Consider the following 22736-nt stretch of genomic DNA (forward strand, 5'->3'; position numbering starts at 1 on the left):
GCACCTTGGATCCTCATGAGTGCCTGGTCCTGGGTGGGGACTTTAACACCACCCTCGAGGAGCGGGACCGCTCGCGGACGTCCTCCGGGAGAGAGTCGAACATCACTCCCTGGTGGACGTCTGGCGCGACCACCACCCGGATGACATTTCCACGTTCATCTTTGTCCGGGTGGAGGCCCATCGGTCGCACCACTCCCAGTTGGACCACATTTATTTATCACGCTTCCTCCTTTCATGAGCCCACTCCTCCAGCATCCAGCCGACCCCATTTTCTGACCATCATTTAGCCACCGTGACGGCCTCCCTCTGCGCGGAGAGGCTGGGGCTGGCCTATTGGCATTTTAACAACAGCTTGTTGGAGGATGTGGGCTTCGTGACGTCCTTGCGGGAGTTCTGGCTGGCCTGGCAAGGGCAGCGGCGTGCCTTTCCCTCGGCGTGTCGGTGGTGGGACCTGGGGAAGGTGCGCACCCGGCTCTTCTGCCGTGACTACACCTGGGGCGCCAGCCGACGGAGGGATGCGGCGATAGAGCAATTGGAACAGGAGGTTTTAGATCTGGAGAGGCTTCTGGCCACCAGCCCCGAGGATCCCCCCCTCTGCGGAGTGTGCCGGGAGAAGGGGAGGAGCTCCGGGCCCTCGAGGACCATCGGGCCTGGGTTGCCTTTGTTTGATCCCGCATCCTCCTCCTTTGAGAGATGGATCGCGGCTCCTGCTTCTTGTACGCCCTGGAGAAAAGGAGGGGGCCCAAGAAACATGTCACCTGCCTTCTGGCAGAAGATGGCATCCCCCTCACAGATCCGGTGGAGATGTGGAGGAGGGCGAGAGCCTTCTACGCAAGCCTTTTCTCTCCGGATCCGACCGATCCTAAAGCTTGCAGAGTGCTCTGGGAGGAGGTCCCTACGGTCAGTGTGGGCGACCGAGACCGGCTAGAGCTGCCTCTCACTCTGGCCGAGTTCTCAGAAGCCCTCCGTCGCATGCCCACCAATAAATCTCTGGGCATGGACGGGCTGACCGTGGAGTTCTACCGCGTGTTCTGGGACGTCCTCGGCCCAGACCTAGTCACCAGAGCAGGGTCCTCCCTCTTTCGTGCAAGCGAGCCGTGCTCGCCTTATTGCCGAAGAAGGGGGACCTCCGCGATTTACGAAATTGGCGTCCTGTCTCACTCTCCAGCACGGACTACAAAGTCGTAGCAAAAGCCACTTCGCTGCAGCTAGGGTCCGTGCTGGCGGATGTGGTCCATCCACACCAGACCTACACCGTCCCGGGCCGCAGCATCTTTGACAATCTATATCTGGTCCGGGACCTTTTGGAACTCGGGTGTAGGGATGGTCTGTCGTTCGCCCTCCTGTCCTTGGATCAGGAGAAGGCGTTCGACAGGGTGGATCACGGGTATCCCCTGAGCACTCTGCGAGTGTTTGGTTTCGGACCCCAGTTTGTGGGTTTTTTCCGAGTGCTGTACGCTTCCGCAGAGTGTCTGGTCAGGCTCAACTGGACCCTGACCGAACCGGTCAGCTTCAGGCGAGGAGTATGGCGGGGTGCCCCCTTTCGGGCCAGCTGTATGCTCTGGCGATGGAGCCCTTCCTCTGTCTCCTCTATAGGAGGTTAACGGGGTTGGTGCTGCGGGAGCCGGAGCTGCGGCTGGTTCTGTCGGCGTACGCCAATGATGTGCTCCTTGTGGTCCAGGACCCGGGCGACTTGGCGCGAGTGGAGGCTTGCCAGGCCATCTATTCGGCAGCCTCCTCCGCCCGGGTCAGCTGGGTCAAGAGCTCTGGCCTGGTGGTCGGGGACGGCTGGCAGGCAAGCTCCCTCCCACCCATGCTTCAGGCCATCCGGTGGAGCGCGGGTCCGCTGCTCTATCTCGGCGTTTACCTTTCTGCCACTTATCCCTCTCCGCCAGAGAGCTGGCACGATTTAGAGGGCAGGGTGATCGAGTGGCTCCGGAAATGGACAGGACTACTCCGGTGCCTCTCCCTTCGAGGGAGAGCGCTGGTGCTTAATCAACTGGTCCCTGTCCATGCTCTGGTACCATCTCAACACCCTGGTCCCGGCCCTGGGTTTCCTGGCCAACCTCCAGACATCGATTCTGGAGTTCTTTTGGTCAGGACTGCACTGGGTCCCTGCAGGGATTCTCCATCTACCCCTGGAGGAGGGAGGGCAGGGCCTGAAGTGTCTGCACACTCAGGTCCATGTCTTCCACCTCCAGGCCCTGCAGAGGCTCCTTTATGGAGTAGGTAGTCCGGCGTGGAGCGTACTGGCGCACGCCTTCCTGCGCCGCTTCCGAGGGCTCCGATACGACTGGCGGCTCCTTTATCTCCATCCGAGAGGTCTTCCGCGAGACCTCTCCGGGCTGCCTGTCTTCTACCAGGACCTCCTCTGGACCTGGAAACTGCTTTCAACGACCAGGTCTGTGGCGGCCACCAAGGGGGCAGATCTCCTCGCAGAGCCCCTGCTACACAACCCCCAGCTTCGCATGCAGGTGGCAGAGTCCCCCTCAGTGCGCCAGAGGTTGGTCCTGGCAGAAGTCACAAGAGTCGGAGACCTCCTGGACTACGGCCGGGGAGACTGGCTGGATCCCTTGACGCTCGCTCAGCGCATGGGGCTCTCCAGACCTTGTATTCCCCGGCACATACTTCAGGAGCTGAGGGCCGCTTTGCCGCCCTCTGCTCGGGTTTACCTCGACGGGGTCCTGCACGAGGGCATGCCCACCCGAGGCCCGCTGGACCTTTTCATTGGGCCCCTGCCCCGTGGACCCAACCGACCCCCTCATCCCTTCACCGTGAGCCGGCTGCACGAGCTGCAGGCGATCTGCTTCCAGACCGCGCCAAGGAAACATCTATACACGCTCATGCTCCATACCCTTCACGCCCTCACTCTCGTGTCCCGCCCCGATACAAAATGGTGGGACCTCCTGCCACCTTTGGAGGGTGAGGAGCCCTGGTGGGCCGGCCTATATTCCACGTTGGTCCTGAGGCCTGTCAGGGATATCAGTTGGCAGCTCCTTCATGGAGCCGTGAGCACGGGCATGTATTTGGCGCGGTTCACCCCTATGCTAGACACCTGCCCTTTTTGCGGCGAGGGAAACTCTGGCACACATATATTTGGAGTGTGCCAGGCTGCAGCCCCTATTCCGGCTCCTCACGAATATTTTATTACGTTTTTGGTTGCACTTTTCCCCTCACCTTCTTATTTATGCACTCCCTATCCGTGGCCCCACAAAGTCACGGGATCTCCTGGTCAGCCTCCTCCTGGCCCTGGCTAAAGTGGCCATCTATAAAACCGGGGTGAGGAGGTTGGCCGATGGAGTCTCCTGTGACTGTGGGGCCTATTTCCGATCCTCCATCCGTTCACGTATCTGGGCAGAGTTCCTCTGGGCGACGTCCACTGACTCCCTTGATGCCTTTGAGGAGCAGTGGGTGCTGTCCGGGGTTCTCTGCTCGGTGTCCCCGTCCGGTTCCCTTGGTTTACCCTTTGACCACACTCCTGTCCCTGTTGTTTCACTTTGCCCGCCCACTTCCCAGATCCCAATAGGATCACTCTCCTGTAGCCATCTGGCCCGAACCTGTCACAGTATATACTGTTTGTAAAGTCTGAAGAAAGTTTTCAATTCCATGGGACAGTATACAATTCCCTGTCATTTACAAGGGGCTTTACAATAAAAACCTACATTTAAAAAAAGAAGCCAAGGCTTTATAATTTTTGAAAGGACAGAGATAAGACTGCTGGCATGTGCCACTCTCCCACATACACACTTTTTTGTGTGTTTTAGCTTTTATGTGAAGTAACATGACCCTTCGACGAGCGTGCACGCAGATTTCCTTATCAGACGTTTTACAAAACCTATGTAAATTTAGCAGCTAGGCTTATATCTGTTGCATTCTGAACCAGGAATAAAATTCCTTCTTCCTATATAATTCCTTTACCATTTGTCTTTAAAAAATGGTAGACAGACCCTAATGAAAAACATATCTAACCTTTATGTCCATTTCCTTTATTCAGTTTACACAAAGGAATGTGTTTCTTCATAGACTGTTATACTTATTGGAAATGATTACTATTGGTTAAGTTGTATTAGAGGCCTCTGAAAGTTTCTAATTTTTTTGCAGGACAGATGATCATTAATAATAAATTAGCAAAACATAGAACAAACAAACACAGCACCACTTACTCTTCCATCCCCTGCCCTGCTTCCCAAAACAATTAAGCATAAGTTGAAGCCAACTTGTATACTATTTTATAGATAAACCACTGTAAGCATACATTCAGATTAGTCACTCATACACATTCATATTTGTTTTTCAGGATTATTTTTTACCACACACACACGTATGCACACACATGGCCTAACTTAAAGGAAATCTAATGGTGTAAAATTGGTTAATACACATGTCTGAGACAAAATGCAGGCCTAGTTTAAACTATTTTATGTAAAACAAGTTATCTCTTTTTACTACTTTTTCCACACACTATGCCCTTTTTGTCAAGGTAGACTTGTAACTCTTGTAGAATTTAAAGTATGGAAGGTAAATTAATTTGATTAAACTTGGTTTTACTAAATTAAATAAAAGCAGGAATGAGGTATTAGTGAAAACTATATTTTAGTATTTGAGAGGCAGTAGATACAGACAAAATGTTCTTAAATACAATGTATCTTAAATGTTTTATCAGTATATATCTTTCATTATTAACTTATTTAGCACATTCAACTAAATAAATTTAAAAAAATTTAAAAAATCATGAAACAGAGGGAGTAACGCAGACTTTTAAAGGTAACTTGAAAAAACGGAGCATGAGGATAAGGACCTGGGGACTACAGTGGATGAGAAGCTGGATATGAGTCAGCAGTGTGCCCTTGTTGCCAAGAAGGTCAATGGCATATTGGGCTGCATGAGTAGGAGCATTGTCAGCAGATCGAGGGAAGTGATTATTCCCCTCTGTTCGGCACTGGTGAGGCCACACCTGGAGTATTGTGTCCAGTTTTGGTCCCTCCACTACAGAAGGGATGTGGACAAATTGGAGAGAGTCCAGCGGAGGGCAACAAAAATGATAAGGGCGCTGGGGCACATGACATACGAGGAGAGGCTGAGGGAACTGGGGTTACTTAGTCTGCAGAAGAGAAGAGTGAGGGGGGATTTGATAGCAGCCTTCAATTACCTGAAGGGGGGTTCCAAAGAGGATGGAGCTTGGCTGTTCTCAGTGGTGGCAGATGACAGAACAAGGAGCAATGGTCTTAAGTTGCAGTGGGGGAGGTCTAGGTTGGATATTCGGAAACACTATTTCACTAGGAGGATGGTGAAGCACTGGAGTGGGTTACATAGGGAGGTGGTAGAATTTCCATCCTTAGAGGTTTTTAATGCCCGGCTTGACAAATCCTTGGCTGGGATGATTTAGTTGGTGTTGGTCCTGCTTTGAGCAGGGGATTGGACTAGATGACCTCCTGAGTTCTATTCTAACCATAATATCCTATGATTCTATGACAACTAATCAAGAATTGACGCAAAACTGTTTAAATAAATATTTCAGCCAGTCAGTTATCAATGTTCCCCTAAAATCCACGCCAGCTCTCTTATCCCCAGGCCCTGGTATTCATATTAAATTTTTAAAAGTTTTGGATAGTTTCTTTTTTTTAAACTTAATTGGATGTGATTAAAAGCAGAATGTTTAGGAGAAGAATATGGAGAAGGTGGCAGCTTTAGATTAAAAATAAAGTCAGGAAAGGAGGAGGACAGGGTCTGAGCTGGGGGCTGTTTCTTCATATAACAGTGTCAGAGGCTACCTCCTTGTCTCTGACCTTCATGCCTTTTAAAATTGCATTTGTATTGTAAAAAATCTCAGCCTGTATTGCAACCTGAAATCTAAAACTTTCTTTGCAATTTACAAGTGGTAAGCCTATTAAGAGGCCTATCTCCCATCTCCACACACTGCCTTTAGAAAAGTTGTTGTTTGGTTGGGTCTTTTAGTATAATTGGACAATTCATTTAGGCAAAATGTGAAAAACAAGCTAACATTACTCGTTAAAGGTTGGGACAGTATATATTTTAAACATTATAATGTAATTTTTATTTCATTAGACCTCTTCCTCTTCCAATATGCTGTTAGCCTTCTTGGCAACAAGGGCACCCTGCTGACTCAGATGCAGCTTCTCGTCCACTGTAATCCCCAGGCCCTTTTCCACAGAACTGCTGCTTAGCCAGTCGGTCCCCAGCCTGTCGCCGTGCATGGGATTCTTCCTTCCTAAGTGCAGGACTCTGCACTTGTCCTTGTTGAACCTCATCAGATTTCTTTTGGCCCAATCCTCCAATTTGTCTAGGTCACTCTGGACCCTTCCATGGTTTAGCATGGGCAAGCGTTTGTCATACAGAAACTCTTGCCGACTTCATTAGGCATTATATACCCCACTGTTTTGCCAATCTTCCTCATTGCTTTTACAATGGACTATCAGAAAAAGTAAATAAAATAACGTTAACAAAATGTGGATTACATAGTTGGCGATATTTTGTAGCAGCACCTGCAAAGCAACAATTAAATGTTTTGGTTTTGTTTGTCATCGCATTCAGGGGGCCCTAAAGAATTATTGTTTCTGTTTTTGTAACAGTTTACCTTTTATTTTTACACAAGCTGTAACCCTTGATACTTCACAGCGTTAACTACTACAGGGCTAGTAGAGGAGAGACCTGAGAAATTACTGAAATCAGAGGGGAAAGTGAAGGTTAAGGGGTGACTTGATTACAGTCTGTAAGTACCTACATGGGGAACATATATTTAATAATGAGATTTCTAGCAGAGAAAGGTTTAACACAAGCCAGTGGCTGGAAGTTTAAACTAGACAAATTCAGACTGGAAATAAAGTGTAAATTTTTAAGTGAGAGTAATTAACCATGAGAACACTTTATCAAGGATTGTGGTGGATTCTCCATCACTGACAATTTTTAAATCAAGGCTTGATGTTTTTCTAAAAAGTCTGCTGTAGGGATGATTGTGAGGCAGGTGTCTGTCCTGTGTTATACAGGAGATCAGGCTAGATGATCACATGGCCCCTTCGGGCCTTGGAATCTATGCACAGAGTTCCATAAGGAAAAGGTGCCTTGCATTCACCCTCAAATTCCAGTCTAAAGTGATTTCTAAATCACATAGGCATTTTTGACTCTCTTTCTCTCTCTGTATGTGTGTGTGTGAGAGAGAGAGAGAAAAATATGTACTTCATTCAGCATGGAAATGCAGCCACATTGTGGTTGGTCTTTAATGTTTAACAGTGTAAGCATCAACCATACCTCAGCCTAGAGTTTCCTGACCTGGTGGGAGCCACTTCAGAGAGTGAGAGGGTAATTTGTTTGTCACGATCAACCCGTCTCTCAGATGTCGTTCACATCAAGAGTGCCAAATATTATTAGAAATTGGACCGAGTCTGTCAACTCATGTAATAGGTGCTATCATAATGTAAAATAACAGTTGAGGCAAACACGTGACCATCCGCTGGTAATTACTTTATCACTACAAAGAAGGCAGAGTTGAACCAGAGACCTTCAAGGAAAGTCCGTATCTCGCATTCCCCAAATCATCCAGTACCTGTGTATTATATTCTTAACATAAATGGGTCATGTAGACGTAGAAGGCTTTTTTTCTAAACATGTATTGATTGGAAATGAAGATGGTTACACAATCTATGTGTGTGTGTGTGAGAGAGAGAGAGGATTGAATTTAAATAGATATGTGTAACTGTAGGTTAGTGAGGTGTGGATTCAGCCAGAGTAAAATACAAGGACAGCTTGCCTCAGGCCATTTCTACATGTATGGCTCTATGTAGAGTGCAAACACTGCAGGCTGCCCTGCCATGTGTATAAATAGCGGTGCAGGCTGTGCGGCCTGCTTAGGTGAGTAAAGTAAAGACACGCCAGAACCTCCCACACCTATGCTGTTGTTTTTAGCAGTGCAATGCTGTGAAAGGCTCCGGCAGTGGGGAAAGGTTCTGACAGTGGGGAAGCAGTGGCGAAAGGGTCTGGCAGCTCCCTGCTGCTGGAGCCTTTCTCTACTGCCTCCCTCTTGCTAGAGCCTTTCACTGCCATGTGAACGTAGCCTGCTTTTTGCTGTGGTATGTGTCTATACGTACCCTACACCGCAAGTGTGGACAAGGCCTACCATGTGAAATTGCCTGATGGGTGGAAAGTAACTTTAAATGAGATATTAAATTATAGGAATGTGAATTTTTAAAAAAGCAGTTTTGAAAAAGTAGTTAATGTAAAACTTCTTGACTGAATTCTCTGTGTATAGGAAATAGTGTGTGGCAATAATATGTGACTGCTGTAGAGTCACAATAGAATGGAAACAAAACACCCTGTTTCTCCAACTTAAAATATTTGTGCATCAGTGAGTGTTGTTTCTTGCATTTAGGAGTCCTGTAGTCTGGTTGAATGGGCTTTTTTTACTGCAAAAATGAACTCTGACCTGTGCAGTAAAGAATTGAGAATTGTCAACATTTAAAGCTGTGAAAGTCAAGAGTGTAGAAGCAGGAAGTGGTCAGAAGAAAAAAATCTAACTAGTCAGTCCCCAGGATGTGCCACAGATTAAGTAGTTGTTTTATGTAATGAGTAATGCATGCTAATCTAAAAAAAAAAAAAAATACCAACAGTGTATTGGTTTTGGCCAAAAGAGAACTCATTTGCTATTGCTTTATTTTAATCTAGCTGCATCCCATGGTTTTTTCCCAGTTATTGAGATAGTGGAACAGATCCAGTAAAAGTAGAAATGTTAAGACCTGCTCCTCTTTTCTGTCTGCGATACGGAGGGATACATCCTGTGACCTGCGTTGTACCTGCAGCGTCGTCCTTTCTCTCACAACAAGAATTTGTTGAGTGTCTAGGAGATGAGATAGAGTGAGTTGTGTGGCTTGAATATCAAATAGGGCATGTGGCCTGTAACCAGACGATCATTCTGAATTTGATGCAGATCTTAAATAAGGTTTTGCAGGCCCAGTGCAGGATAATTTCTTGTGTGAGCATCAAGAGATATATAGGAAGGGGGTTAGCTGTTTATTAAATCTATGGGAGGCTGATCTTTCTGTTAAGATGGAGCCTCTCGGTAGTTACAGAACTGATGCTTTAAATAAGTATGTGTTAATGTTTTGGGGATTTGGGGCAGCGGTTGTGGAATAATGTTGATTTTAGTTGAGGTTTGTAGGTTGGTCTTTCCCAGATAAGGTCAGGCAAGAGCATGTCTGCCTGTTCTCTGGAAATTATCCTCTTAGTAGGGGTGGATAAAAAATGGCAATGAGCATGAAGAGCTAAGGTTCTGGAGTCCTGAAAAAGTTTTTCTGATTCAGGCATTCATAGATCAAGAGACTTTAAGGCCAGAAGGGACCAGTAGATCATCTTTGTCCCTCCTTCTGTATATCACAGCCCATTAAATTTTACCCAGTTATCTGTGTATTGAGCCCAGTAACTTGTATTAGACTAGATCATCTTCCAGAAAGGCAGCAAGAGATGGAAAATCTGCCACTTCCCTTGGGTGTTTGTTCCAGTGATAAATCTCCTTCACTGTTAAAGCTTTGTGTCTAATTTGAATTTATCTGGTTTCAGCTCCTAGCCATAGATTCTTGTTCTGCCTTTCTTTGCTAGATTAAAGAGTCCTTTGGAGCCCACGAAGGCACTCACATACTTGTAATCAAGTTACCTCTCAGTCTTCATCTTGATAAACTAAATGGATAGAAGTCTCCTTAAGTCTCTCACTGGAAGGCATTTTCTCCTGCCTTCAAATAATTTATGTGGCTCTTCTCTGCACCCTCCAGTTTTTCAACATCCTCCTTAAAATGTGGACACCAGGACTGGACAGAGTATTCCAGTGTCAAGTCTCACCAATGCCATATACAGAGGTAAAATCACTCCCCTAATCTTCCTCTCTATTCTCCTGTTTATACATCCAAGGATCGCATTAACCCTTTTTGCCACAGCATCGCCCTGGGAGCAGATGTTGTCCACTATGACCCCTAAATCCTTTTCGGAGTTACTGTTCTCCAGGATAGTCCCCCATTCTGCAGATGTCATGGGGACCACTCACTGCTCTAGCGCCTCCTCCTGGCAGCTCTGGGGATTAGCTCCTTCCAGGCGCTGCGCCCTCCTCTGGTAGTCTCTCCACCTGTTATCCTTTCTCACCCTGTGGCCCCTCTCATTCCAGGAACTTCAGCTTCCTCTTTGTGACTTGGCCCTCCGGCCAGGTGACTGTGGTCCTCCCTCTCCGAGGTATCAAATTATTTTGGGGCATACTTCCTAGGCAGTCCACTTTCCACTGCGTGGTCTATGGCACTTCCCCGGTGGCTGGTAAGGGAACCCTGTCCTGCCCTCTATTCCAACTTCCAGCTCAGGGGCCCTCTCCTCAGAAGTCAATGTCCACACTATCCTATGCCTTGCTGCTATTCTCCTGAGCTTTTCCTGCCTTTCTGGCTCTCCCCATCTCTGGGTTTGCCAGCCCCCAACTCCCTCCTCCCAGGGAGTAACTGTAGGCTCCTTGCTTCCAACACACTTCCCTTCTCCCAGGGAATGCCTGTAGCCTACTTCCCTGCAGCCCCCAGCTGCTCTCAGCTACTGGGCTTTATACGGGCCCCTCCTGTTCCCATCCCGCTGAGCCTCATTTCATCAATCCCTGCTCCCTGGCTCCTCCTCCAGGTGCAGCCCAGCTAGCCACCTTAACCCCTTCAGGCCTTGTGTGGGGTGGACACCCCACCATAGTAGGCATGGCCTATATTCCTTGTTCCTAGAAGGTATGACCTTTCATTTGGCTGTATTAAGATGCATTTTTAATGGGTCCAGTTTACTAAGTGATCCAGACTGATCTATGTGACTTAGCATTCCAGTACTCTTTGTGTCATTCACAAACTTTATCAGCTGTGCTTTTATATTTACTTCAAGATAAGTGATGAAAAACTGAATAGTGAAAGGCCTAGAATCAGTCCCTGCGGAACCCCATTAGAAACATCCCCATTTGGTGAGAATTCCCATTGGCATCTGCTTTTTGGGATCTGTGAGTTAGTCAAGTTCTTAATCCATTTACCATGTGCTTTATTGATATTGTATAGTGCTAATTTTTTAATCATAATGTTGTATTGTACTAGATCATGACTTACAGAAGTCCAAGTATATTACAGCTGCACAGTTGCCTTTATCAGCCAAACTTGTAATCTCATCAAAGAATGAAATTAATTTTGTTTGACAAGATCTATTTTCCATAAAACCATGTTGACTGGTATTAATTATATTTCTATCTGTTAATTCTTTATCAATTGAATCCCATATCAGCTTTTCCATTATTTTCCCTGGGATTGATGTCAGGCAACCAACCTCTAGTTATCCAGGTCATCTGGTGTGCCCTTTTTGAACATTGGCACAGCATTAGCACTCTTCAGTCTTCTGGAATTTCCCTGGTAGTAAAGAATGTATTAAAAATGAGCATCAGTGGGCCAGAGATCTCTTTACCAATTCTTTTAGGACTCCGTATTTTATAACTTTTAATTTAGCTTGATAGCTACCTATTTCCCCCTTTTTCCATTGGTTATGTGTTACTTTTTTATTTCTGATTGCTGCCTTCACTGTGCCACTGAACTAGGATAGGCTTTCAGCCAAAGTTGTCCGCTTTCCTGATTGTGAAATCAAGGCTTTGGGGACGTCTAATAAATTCTTCTTAAATAACTCCTTATTTTCTTTGACATTTTTCTGTGTAAATTCATCTTTTATCAGTTATAAAAGCTCTGAATGATTTTCAAGAAAACTTGGGTAGATAGGGGAAAGCGTGCCTCTATCGGGGGACTCAGGAATAATTTCCCTTTCTGTTTGGAGGCTACTAATTATACATTTCATTTTTTAATGAGAATGAGGGGGTGAGAATGTATAATGTCTGGCAGCCCCGTTGTGACTGACGCATTTGAAAGAGAAACTCCATATCTGTGTAGGAGGACGTGCAGTAATTGTTACAGAAGATTGTTCTCATTGTTCATTTACTCCTCTCCTTTCCATCCCCTCACTACCATCCCCTGTGCAATTTTTCTTTCAATTCTAGCAGTGACATCCTGATCAGTTGCCTCCTTTGGGCTGCACCACATACTATCTTTTCACCTGATATTATAAAATAGTATATGGTTAGTTTTACAGTGTATTTATTAGTACTTTTGTGATGTCTTCATTTAAATATCCAAAGCAATGGGGTTTCCTCCTCTTCCACTATTTCATGGTCTAATAGATCTCTGCAGTAGCATATCTTAACCTGATATTCATCCTAAGTTTTCTATTACTTAATTTCATCCATTACTCCTAGTTATAATAACACATTAAACTCTGTTTGGCAATTCTTCTGTCTCCTTGGTGTTTTCATTGTCTAAATACTGTACAGACCCTTAGCATGTCTGCTACTCCATAGACTTTGGTCAGCTAAGGTACTGTGTATATATATTTAGCTCTTTTAGTCTGTCCTTATACATTGATCCTGCAATCTTCCACATTATATTTGTTCATTTTTGAATTTCCTCCAGTTTGTTTATACCCAATGCTGGTGACAAGGTGCCCAAGATGGGACGTATGAGTGGATTCAAGACAGTCAAATAAAGGGACTGCATTCTGATGATTTCTCTATCTGTGAAGCCCGAAACTGCTCATTTTCTTTTGCTGTCATGTCACATTACCAGAGTAGAATGAATTTGCTGCCCATTATCAGCTGTAGATCTCTGTCAGATTTTTGTTTTCCAGGTTTCTCCCTTCTGGTAAGTATCTATGCTTTTAAAAAGACTAGTATCGGGGTAACTGTGTTAGTCTGTATCCACAAAAACAACAAGGAGTCTGGTGGCACCTTAAAGACTAATAGATTTACCTGGGCATAAGCTTTTGTGGGTAAAAAACCACTTCTTCAGATGCATGGAGTGAAAATTACAGATGCAGGCATTATATACTGACACATGAGGAGTTTTTAAAAAGACTTTTTTCCTGCAAGATGGTAGCTTTGTTTTCCCAAAGTGGAATCTCATTTTCTTTCATGAGTCAGTTTGTTGATGCTATTTAAGGTTGTTTTCATTACTAATAAATAGTTTTATTACTTTTGTAAGTACTTAAAATTTTATCACTCATTCATCACAGACACATACAAACATACACAATAATCTTAAATAAACTGTAGTAAACAGAAGTATCTTTATTTTGGTGTCAGTAACTAAAAGTTGAGCTAGAAAATAAGAATTCATATTTTCTAGCTCAACTTTTAGTTACTGACACCAAAATAAAGATACTTCTGTTTACTACAGTTTATTTATCTTTATTTTGGTGTCAGTAACTAAAAGTTGAGCTAGAAAATAAGAATTCTTATTTTTTCCTCTTCCCCGCACCCAGGGAGCACTTGAAGAGGAGTCCAAAGAGCCCGAAAGCAGAGGGCTCTGATTCTGTGACATCTCAGTCCTCGCCGAGTGAAGAGCCTGGAACGATGACAGAGGTGAAGGTGAAAACAGAGATACCAGATGACTATATTCAAGAGGTTATCTGGCAGGATGACACCAAAGATTCCAAGAAAAACGTAAAGGATGGGCCAGGAGATGTGCCAGCAGAAATATGTGTGGTGATTGGAGGGGTCCGCAACCAGCAGACACTTGGTAAGCTACTGGCTAACAGGTCTGTTGGTGATTGGTTCCTGGTTTCCCAGTATGAGTCTTGTGAAGTGTGGGGAGAGCAGAGAACCTCTGGAAACGAGGTTGCTGAAAGCTCAGCTCTACCCAGTAGCACTAAGATGAACTTTTAAAGCTGAATCTACATCCAGGAACAAGATTATTCAATCTCTGTCTCTTTATTATTATTGTTTATTTGTATTACAGTCATGCCTAAAGACCCAAGCAAGAGCAGGGTCTCTTTGAGTTAGGTACCATATACACACTCTTTCTCTTTCTGTCTCTGTCTCTCTCTCTCTCTCTGCCCTGAAGGATTTACAATCTAAATAGACAAGAGCAAGGAAGGAAGAATTATTATCCTCGCTTTACAGATTGGGCCCTGAGGTTCAGAGAGATTAAATGACTTGTGCAGCAGCACACAAGACATTGGTGGCAAAGCCAGGAATTGAACCCAGATGTCCCAAATGGAGCTGGTCAGAAAATAGCGGGTGGGATCCCTGGAGAAAATTTTGACAGAACTGAAAGATTTCCTTTTTTTGTAGAAATTTTATCAAAAACCCCAAAACGCTTTGGCTGGAAACTGGAAATTTTGGATTTCAGCTGAAATGTTTTGTTTTCAGCAGTCGTGGGCTGACAACATTGGCCAAAAAGTGCCGAACGCTGAAATATTTTTGGTTTTCTGACCCCAAAAAATTGAAGTGAATTTTTTGAGGGACGCAGGCACTTTCCATGAAAAGTTTAATTGAGATAAAAACCAAATTTTCAGTTAGAAAAGTTTTGGAAAATTTTTAACCACCTCCTGAGGCAAGTGCCTTGAACCACAAGACCATCCTTCGTCTTTCTCCTTATAAGTATTCCAGAGAGAGGGCATTTCTGCAAGCTACTGAAAGAGGGACACAGCTGCTTTCAACAGTGACTCCTCTGCCAAAGTGTGCTGTAGCTCACGAAAGCTTATGCTCAAATAAATTTGTTAGTCTCTAAGGTTCCACAAGTACTCCTTTTCTTTTTTCTAAATGGAAAGGCTTCTTCCAGCAGTTTAACAAGGCTGAGCTCCAAAAACAGTTGCTGAAACAAGAATAAGTCTCGTGTGTCAGAAAGAGGAAGGAGTTAGACCATGGGGAAAGCAGTTTATTAGCTTTAGGGACTGGGAAGAAAACTAGTATGAGTTGCCTGGAGTTACCATAGTTTATTTGCAGTTAGTATTAATGTTTCGTCTGCCCCAATGGTTTATTTCTGATTTTAGGCTCATGATCGTAACCCCAGCTGCTGCAGAGAGAACCCCTAGAACTTGTCATTAGCCAGGGGCTGGTGCAGGGTGTTGGATTTTTCTGATCCTCTTACACGGTATTTGCCATCTGCTCCCCAGCTAGAACAGCTGTTACAAAAGGCACTTCTCTCCTCTCCTTTCAGGTTGGAAGTAGCAGCAGCCCATGAGACCTAACTGGTGCCTGGCTGCTGACCTTCCATGGCCTAAGAAGGGAAAACTGCTGTTTCAATAGGGGAAAGAAAGGGTGAAGAGAAACACTGCAGGCCTGTTTGATCCCATAATTAGATCTACCTTAATATCGATATAATTTGGTGGAAAATATATTCAAAATTGTGTGGGGTCTCTCTGCCCCTTAATTCCCTGCTCCCTGCTGGTGAAGAGGAACACCAAGTGGAGTGGACCACCGACAGGGCTGGAGCTCCACAGGGCTGTCCTGGAAGGAGAACTGGTGATCAGGTGTCCCAAGGGACCTCTGTCACAGCAGGTACCAGTGCTTTGGCAGTGCCCTTCCCGCCCCTCCCCAAAGGGGCTGTGACTCCAGAAGCCATAGGTCTGTAGAGTATCCTCCAAAGAACTGTGCATGAGCTCCCTCTGCTGGCTTCATGTCAGCGGGCAGCTCACAAATACTGTTCCCGCAGAGCTGTGGTTCCTAGATAACCCTGACAATTAGGGTGACCAGATGTCCCGATTTTATAGGGACAGTCCCGATATTTGGGGCTTTTTCTTATATAGGCGTCTATTACCACCCATCCCCTGTCCTAATTTTTCACACTTTCTATCTGGTCACCCTACTGACAATACTAGTGCAGAAATTGAGAAATCGACAGAAGGCAGCCATGTTGGCATCTGCTGAACTTGGAAATGCATCAGAATGCCATGTCCACCAAGGGCAGGACAATCCTCGGGGATGATGCATGTTGCCGGTAGCGGGAGGATATGTTGTGGGAGGGGAAAGACATCCTATTATCAGGTTTGAAGCAATAAGGAGTGAACTAAAAAAATGAATGGGGGAAATTCTCCGAGCCAGCAGTGCCCCTTTAAATGAATTGTGCGTCATATTTTTTTATTTTATACCCTAGTTGCTAGTTTTCTTTAAAGCCAGCTGGATCCTGAGGCCATTGGCAGTTAGCAGCTGATTCCATTGTGCAGAGTCCTGTGAGTGTATCCATTCATCAGGCCCCTGTTCGTTTGGGAGGAGGCACGCAGGCTGGCACTGAATAACTTTTCCGTTTGGCTACCACGTACTGCATTCTGCGTGAACTGATGTGCCCAAATAACCATTTCTTGTGGTTTTTCAAGCTGGTTCCCAGTCAGGGCTTGTTCCCCCACTCACCTTTACTGCCCTACAAAAAACACAACCTGGCAGTACTGCCATAGCTGCAGACATCGTCTGGGCAACTTGGGCAATTGTTGCCTCACATTTTACGTCTGTTCTTCGTTTGGGGTTAGCAAGCTTGGACAGCTTTGTAAGGAAAGGCTTCTTGCTGTCTGCAGTTGCATGAGGAGCTCTCCCTGAGATTTACCTTCTGAAAACTTCACTGTGAATTGAACCAGTTGCCCATTGTTTCAATTGCTTCAGCAGTGAAGGCAGACTTGGGTGGGGTTTTACTTTTCTTCATCAGAGAAATTGAGACGAGAGGTGTTTAAAGTGGTAATTTTATAGGGGGTATAACAGTAAAAGAAGAATTAATGAGAGGGAAGGTAACAGATCCCCTCCACATTCTATAATGTGCCATTACCAGCCCCACAGAGTATCGCTTTTCATATCGTGTGAGAGTTGTTGTAAGGTAAATAAGAAGTGGATTGTCCACATCAGGTCTGCTCTACATCCCTTGATGACAGTGACCGCAAGGGTTGCAAAGCATATGGAGATTCCACAGTGGCAAGGAGCTTTCTTCACCAGACAGAGCTATGGCTCCAGGGGCCAGTTTGAAATCTGGACCAGGTGGCTTTGCTCCTTGTCTGAGATAGATGTCGCCCCTAAGCTTGCCCTCAGCCAGGATGTACTCTTGCTGTTACAGTTAGGCCTGCATTGTTTGAGGCAGAAGCATAGAATTCAGTGTTTCCCAATCCTCTTATTTAGTGACCTGCCTCCAGAAATCTGGACTGCTGCAAACTCTGTTCTCACTGGCTTTGGAGCAGCCCAAACTCCATGGTGGATCAGAGTGAATACAACTAAATAGGGTTCAAGCAGTGGTGGTGCCCAGAGTATTAGTCCCTCAAGCTTGACGTACCAGTGCTGGTTCATCTATGATTAGTGACCACTGGGGTAGACCACACACTTGCTCATCTTCTCGTGGGCATTGTGTCACAATTCAGCAAAGCAAGCAAGTAGAGTTTACAGAGCAATTGGCAGTAACTTTGGGACCTGATCAATATCTGAATGACAAAATTCTGACAACTCAAATCCCTCTGTTCTTTAAATCTTGACAGACCAGACTAAGGAATATCCGGATGGCTCCACCTGTTAGTAGTTTCGAACAATGTGCAACTCAGAAACGTAATTTTACTGGGGACCTCACCTGCTGCCTTTGGGCCCCAGGCTGTCTGAATAGCTCCAGCACTGATTTTTCTTGGAGAGGTGCAGCTTGGCAGGCAGACAGACAGACATGCTCCCACAAAAATCTATCTGGGAGCCAAGAGGCAATGAGTGGGACATGGCCCTTTCTACTGGGAAAGTGAGAGAAAGGGGAGATGAGACTGGATGGGATTTTGTGACTGGCCTAATGTCTGTCATATAACATTGCAAATTTGATCATTTCAGTGTTTGGACTTGGGGGGATTATGTCACCTGGGATTTGATCAGGAGGAATTTTGGCTTAGACTCCATTTAAACCCTCACACGTGGGCCAGTGATGCAGCATCAGAAACTTACTGAGGAGGACTTTCCAAGTGGAGTGGTGGGGTCATAAATGTTAGAGAGGAGATGAGGAGTGAGACAGTGGTTCTGTGTGAACCCTTTTGTTCTCAAGCCATCAAGCTAATTTGTACGTACTTGATTCAATCCAGGGTGCAGATGCCTCACCTACTAAGCAGCTTTGTGATTTCCGATATTTATGCTGCATTAGACCATGAGGCGCAAAACCTTAGAAAATTCTGCGTAGCCTTTGACATCCTGGTACAAGGACAGGAAATTACTCAAGTGTTTGACATTTTTACTGGGTTTCAACCCTCGTTATCTTTTGGAAATTTATCCACTTTAAGGGCTCTTGTCTGATTTTTTTGTGCAATTTAGATGGAAAAGCAGTGGAACACAGCTCTCCTGTTGGATATTCACGAAATCGATACTCAGGCACCTGGATTTTTGACCATGCATTGAGATACACATCCGGTATGTGATGAAAGGGTGTGAAAGTTTAACCAGGGATCACAGAGCAAGGGGAAGCTCTAGATGCAACTGGCGTGTTGCACAAATTCCAAACACAAGACTCAGGAAAAAATCTGGCAAAGTCTAATACACCAATTAACCACGTGCCCCCCACCCCCATCTCTTTCCATACCTAAGGTAGTTTTAACCTGCATGACTGGTCCCAACGTGGCCAAGAGCCCAGGGTGGCCCCAAGTCCATAGCAACAGTGGCAAATCATCACCACCTTCTCTCATTTTGGGGGTGTGTGTGGCTGTTTCTATTCCCTCCCCTCCCAGAAAAGCACTGCAGTGCAGGATCTTTTAAACACAGGCCTCTACTTTTAGGGTTTCTCTGTTATAACCTGAGGACTCCAGTACTTGCTTAGTTCCCGTGACAACCTCCACAAGTTGTCCTGTCTTCTGGGCCTGGAGCTTTAACTGTTCTCACCTTACCACTTGAGGGCTCAGAGGAGTTGGCTAGATGTACCCTCATTTGAGGATGTGGAGCAAACACTCTCTGGGAAATTAGCCCAGAGCCCAGGAGAACATCAGCATAAGGAGAGTCTATGTTGAGTCAGCCCTCCTGCTTCTTTTATATTATGCCACAAGCAGTCCCTGTGCACCAGGCTTTTCTGGAAGCTTCTATTTTAGTGTTCAGTACTGTGAAAGGTCAGGGACTTGACCTGTGTATACATGGGGAGAAAGTAAAATGGAAACCCATAGGGTCTCAGTGACAGTGGATATAGAGCACTGGCCTTTGGAGATCTGGGGTTCAAATGCTGGCTTAAGTCACAGGTGACAAGGAGTTTGGTGGGTCTTTCATCTTGGCCCTGAGTGTCCACATCTCACACTCCCATATTTTAGATTACTAGCAGGATCTGCCCAGGAGAAGCCAAAGGGTAGACTAGCAGAGGATCAGCAGCCTTGGCAAATCCATTGGCCCGTAGCCAGCACTAATAGCCTTTCACCTCTTTTGGCATCAGATTCATGGACACTTGTTTTCAGATGAGAAATCTCCTGTGTTCATGTTGGAAATGCAAGTTCAGCTTCAGGTTTTTGCTAGAAGGCAACACGTGGTCACATATGTGGGCTATTTTTTTTTCTTTCTGGAATGCTGCTCAATTAAATGTACTTACATGCGACAGAGACCATTTCCAGGGGAGTGGGGAGAAATATAAAAGAAAGACGTACAGGCTAAAAAAGATCAGAATAGAGCCCCTCGTTCTTTTTGTTTTCTCCATGATCTTCATGTATGCAAAGCTGTCCCTGGGTATTTGGCTGGTATTGCTGTTGGTTATCGCTCATGTTTTCCTCTTGGTGTGACAGATCCTTAACAATCAAATGAAATTGTTATTCTTTGTAACCCAAATGGTAAGGAGTATATTCATTGACTGGTTATATTTGGTTTTGAGTATGCCTATAAAAAGAGGACTTAGGTTTGGGGAGAAGTATAATGAATCATTTAATATGTAAAGTGATGTCAGAGGGATGATAACCTGTTGAGGCCCAAAATTTGGCCTACTTTGAATTTCTTAAAATCTGCTACAGACTGACCTCGGGATTATGACTCTCTTTTCATATTCAAAAAAATAAATCTCTTGCTAAGAAACAGATGGAAGTGAATTTGGTTTGCTCCCCTCCCTGAGTGTGATTCCCCTTCCGAGAATGAATACAGCATGTTAGATACTGTTTCAAAAGACATCTTACTCTGACACTGCTATAGCACCCTGTACTGTAGTGTGTTCTTGCGAGCGCCCCCTGCAGGTTCAGCACCAGTGGCGAGGAATAAATACCCTTTGCAACACAAAGGACATTCCCATAGCAATGTTGTTTATTCAGAGTCAAAGACGACTTCTGTTGTGTTAGAAACAAAAGGGACACAATCCAATCAGCTTCTCCCAAACCAAAAGGGACAGGTCATTGAATGAATCATTGAATCATAGAAGATTAGGATTGGAAGAGACCTCAGGAGGTCATCTAGTCCAATCCCCGCTCAAAGCAGGACCAACATCTACTAAATCATCCCAGCCAGGGTTTTGTCAAGCTGGGCCTTAAAAACCTCTAAGGATGGAGATTCCACCACCTCCCTAGGTAACCCATTCCAGTGCTTCACCACCCTCCTAGTGAAATAGTGTTTCCGAATATCCAACCTAGACTTCTCCCACTGCAACTTGAGACCATTGCTCTTTGTTCGGTTATCTGCCACCACTGAGAACAGCCGAGCTCCATCCTCCTTGGAACCCCCCTTCAGGTAGTTGAAGGCTGCTATCAAATCCCCCCTTACTCTTCTCATGTGCAGACTAAATAACCCCAGTTCCCTCAGCCTCTCCTCATAAGTCATGTGCCCCAGCCCCCTAATCATTTTTGTTGCCTTCCGCTGGACTCTCTCCAATTTGTCCACATCCCTTCTGTAGTGGGGGGACCAAAACTGGACACAATACTCCAGGTGTGGCCTCACCAGTGCCAAGTAGAGGGGAATAATCACTTCCCTCGATCTGCTGGCAAAACTCCTACTAATACAGCCTAATATGCCATTGACCTTCTTGGCAACAAGGGCACACTGTTGACTCATATACAGCTTCTCGTCCACTGTAATCCTTTTCTGCAGAACGGCTGCTTAGCCAGTCAGTCCCCAGCCTGTAGCTGTGCATGGGATTCTTCCTTCCTAAATGCAGGACTCTGCATTTGTCCTTGTTGAACCTCATCAGATTTCTTTTGGCCCAATCCTCTAATTTGTCTAGGTCACTCTGGACCCTATCCCTACCTTCCAGCGTATGTACCTCTCCCTCCAGCTTAGTGTCATCTGCGAACTTGCTGAGGGTGCAATTAATCCCATCATCCAGATCATTAATAAAGAAGTTGAACAAAACTGGCCCCAGGACCGACCCCTGGGGCACTCCACTTGATACCGGCTGCCAACTAGACATTGAGCCGGACAATCTAGCCAACTTTCTATCCACCTCATCCAATCCATACTTTTTTAACTTGGTGGCAAGAATACTGTGGGAGACCGTATTAAAACTTTGCTAAAGTCAAGATACATCACATCCACCTCTTTCCCCATATCCACAGTGACAGTTCTCTCATCATAGAAGGCAATCAGGTTGGTCAGGCATGACTTGCCCTTGGTGAATCCATGTTGACTGTTCCTGATCACCTTCGTCTCCTCCAAGTGCTTCAAAATGGATTCCTTGAGGACCTGCTCCATTATTTTGCCAGGGACTGAAGTGAGACTGACAGGTCTGTAGTTCCCCGGGTTCTCTTTCTTTCCTTTTTTAAATATGGGCACTATATTTGCCTTTTTCCAATTGTCCAAGACCTCCCCCGATCGCCACAAATTTTCAAAGATAATGGCCAGTGGCTCTGCAGTTACATCAGTCAAGTCCCTCAGCATCCTTGGATGCATTAGATCTGGATCCATGGACTTGTGCATGTCCAGCTTTTCTAAATAGTCCTTAACCTGTTCTTTCACCACTGAGGGCTGCTCACCTCCTCCCCATACTGTGTTGCCCAGTGCAGCAGTCTGGGAGCTGACCTTGTCTGTGAAGACCATGGCAAAAAAAGCATTGAGTACTTCAGCTTTTTCCACATCATCTGTCACTAGATTGCCTCCCCCATTCAGTAAGGGTCCCACACTTTCCCTGACCTCCTTCTTGTTGCTCACATACCTGTAGAAACCCTTCTTGTTACCCTTCACGTCCCTTGCTAGCTGCAACTCCCAGTTGTGCCTTGGCCTTCCTGATTACACCCCTGCATGCTCTAGCAATATTTTTATACTTCTCCCTAGTCATCTGTCCAAATTTCCACTTGAGAAGGAAAGGGCATAAATAACAGTATACAGATAACTGGTTGACATTTTCCCTTGAAAGATATCACTCAGCCGAGCAAGTATGACCAAGAAACAAAAAAAGCAGGTGCATATTTGCTTGAATTTGTATGTGAGTGTGCTTTGGTCACACTCACGCTCCTTTGGTGTTTACTCACTTCCATGAGTTTTACTGGCTCTGCATGGTCAGGAAAAGTAAATTTAAATGATACATTTTCAAATAGCTGTGGAAATCAAATTTTAAATTCACACAAAGTAATGTTCCCCCCCTCCAAACGTCCCCCTTAAAAGGGAGCAGAAATAGCGCTCCATGACTAATCATAGCTAACAGCACAATTAACGAATTGTGTGTCCTGCAAAAAATGTTTTACAGCCAATCCATAGAGGTTTTTTTTCCCCCAAAGTATAAGAATTTTAAATAACAAATCTATTTGAAGAAGTCTCTAACTGCTTATGAATGTTCCATGAGCAGGAGAAGCTAAATTAATTGACAAATAATTTTGTCATTGCAAATTATTCTCCCAGCTCAACTTTTCTGTCTCTGTTACTGCTGACTGCTTGTAGATACATATCTTCTGAGATCAAATAAGCAAGCTGAGAGGTGGAAATACAGCGATCAGAAGAGTTTTACCTGTAAAGGTCTAAAGTTGATTTTTATCTATCTGGTATCCTC

General features: G+C 45.3%; 1 protein-coding gene across 24 annotated transcripts in view; it reads left to right on the forward strand.

Annotated features, from left to right (window-relative positions):
* The window catches only part of ZNF618 (zinc finger protein 618), a 320167-nt gene that overhangs the window by 183219 nt on the left and 114212 nt on the right, over positions 1-22736 (forward strand). For 13 of the 24 annotated variants that reach the window (XM_043530052.1, XM_043530053.1, XM_043530060.1 and 10 more), the window contains 2 exons: positions 13354-13610; positions 18125-18220. In XM_043530052.1, the coding sequence (XP_043385987.1) occupies positions 13354-13610; positions 18125-18220 (353 nt within the window). Of the gene's footprint in view, positions 1-6612; positions 6731-13353; positions 13611-18124; positions 18221-22736 lie in introns of those variants that run through there. The other 11 variants (XM_043530065.1, XM_043530066.1, XM_043530067.1 and 8 more) reach the window with 2 other exon arrangements.

This window comes from Chelonia mydas, chromosome 16 (genome assembly GCF_015237465.2).
Source record: "Chelonia mydas isolate rCheMyd1 chromosome 16, rCheMyd1.pri.v2, whole genome shotgun sequence".
Lineage (NCBI taxonomy): Eukaryota > Metazoa > Chordata > Testudines > Cheloniidae > Chelonia > Chelonia mydas.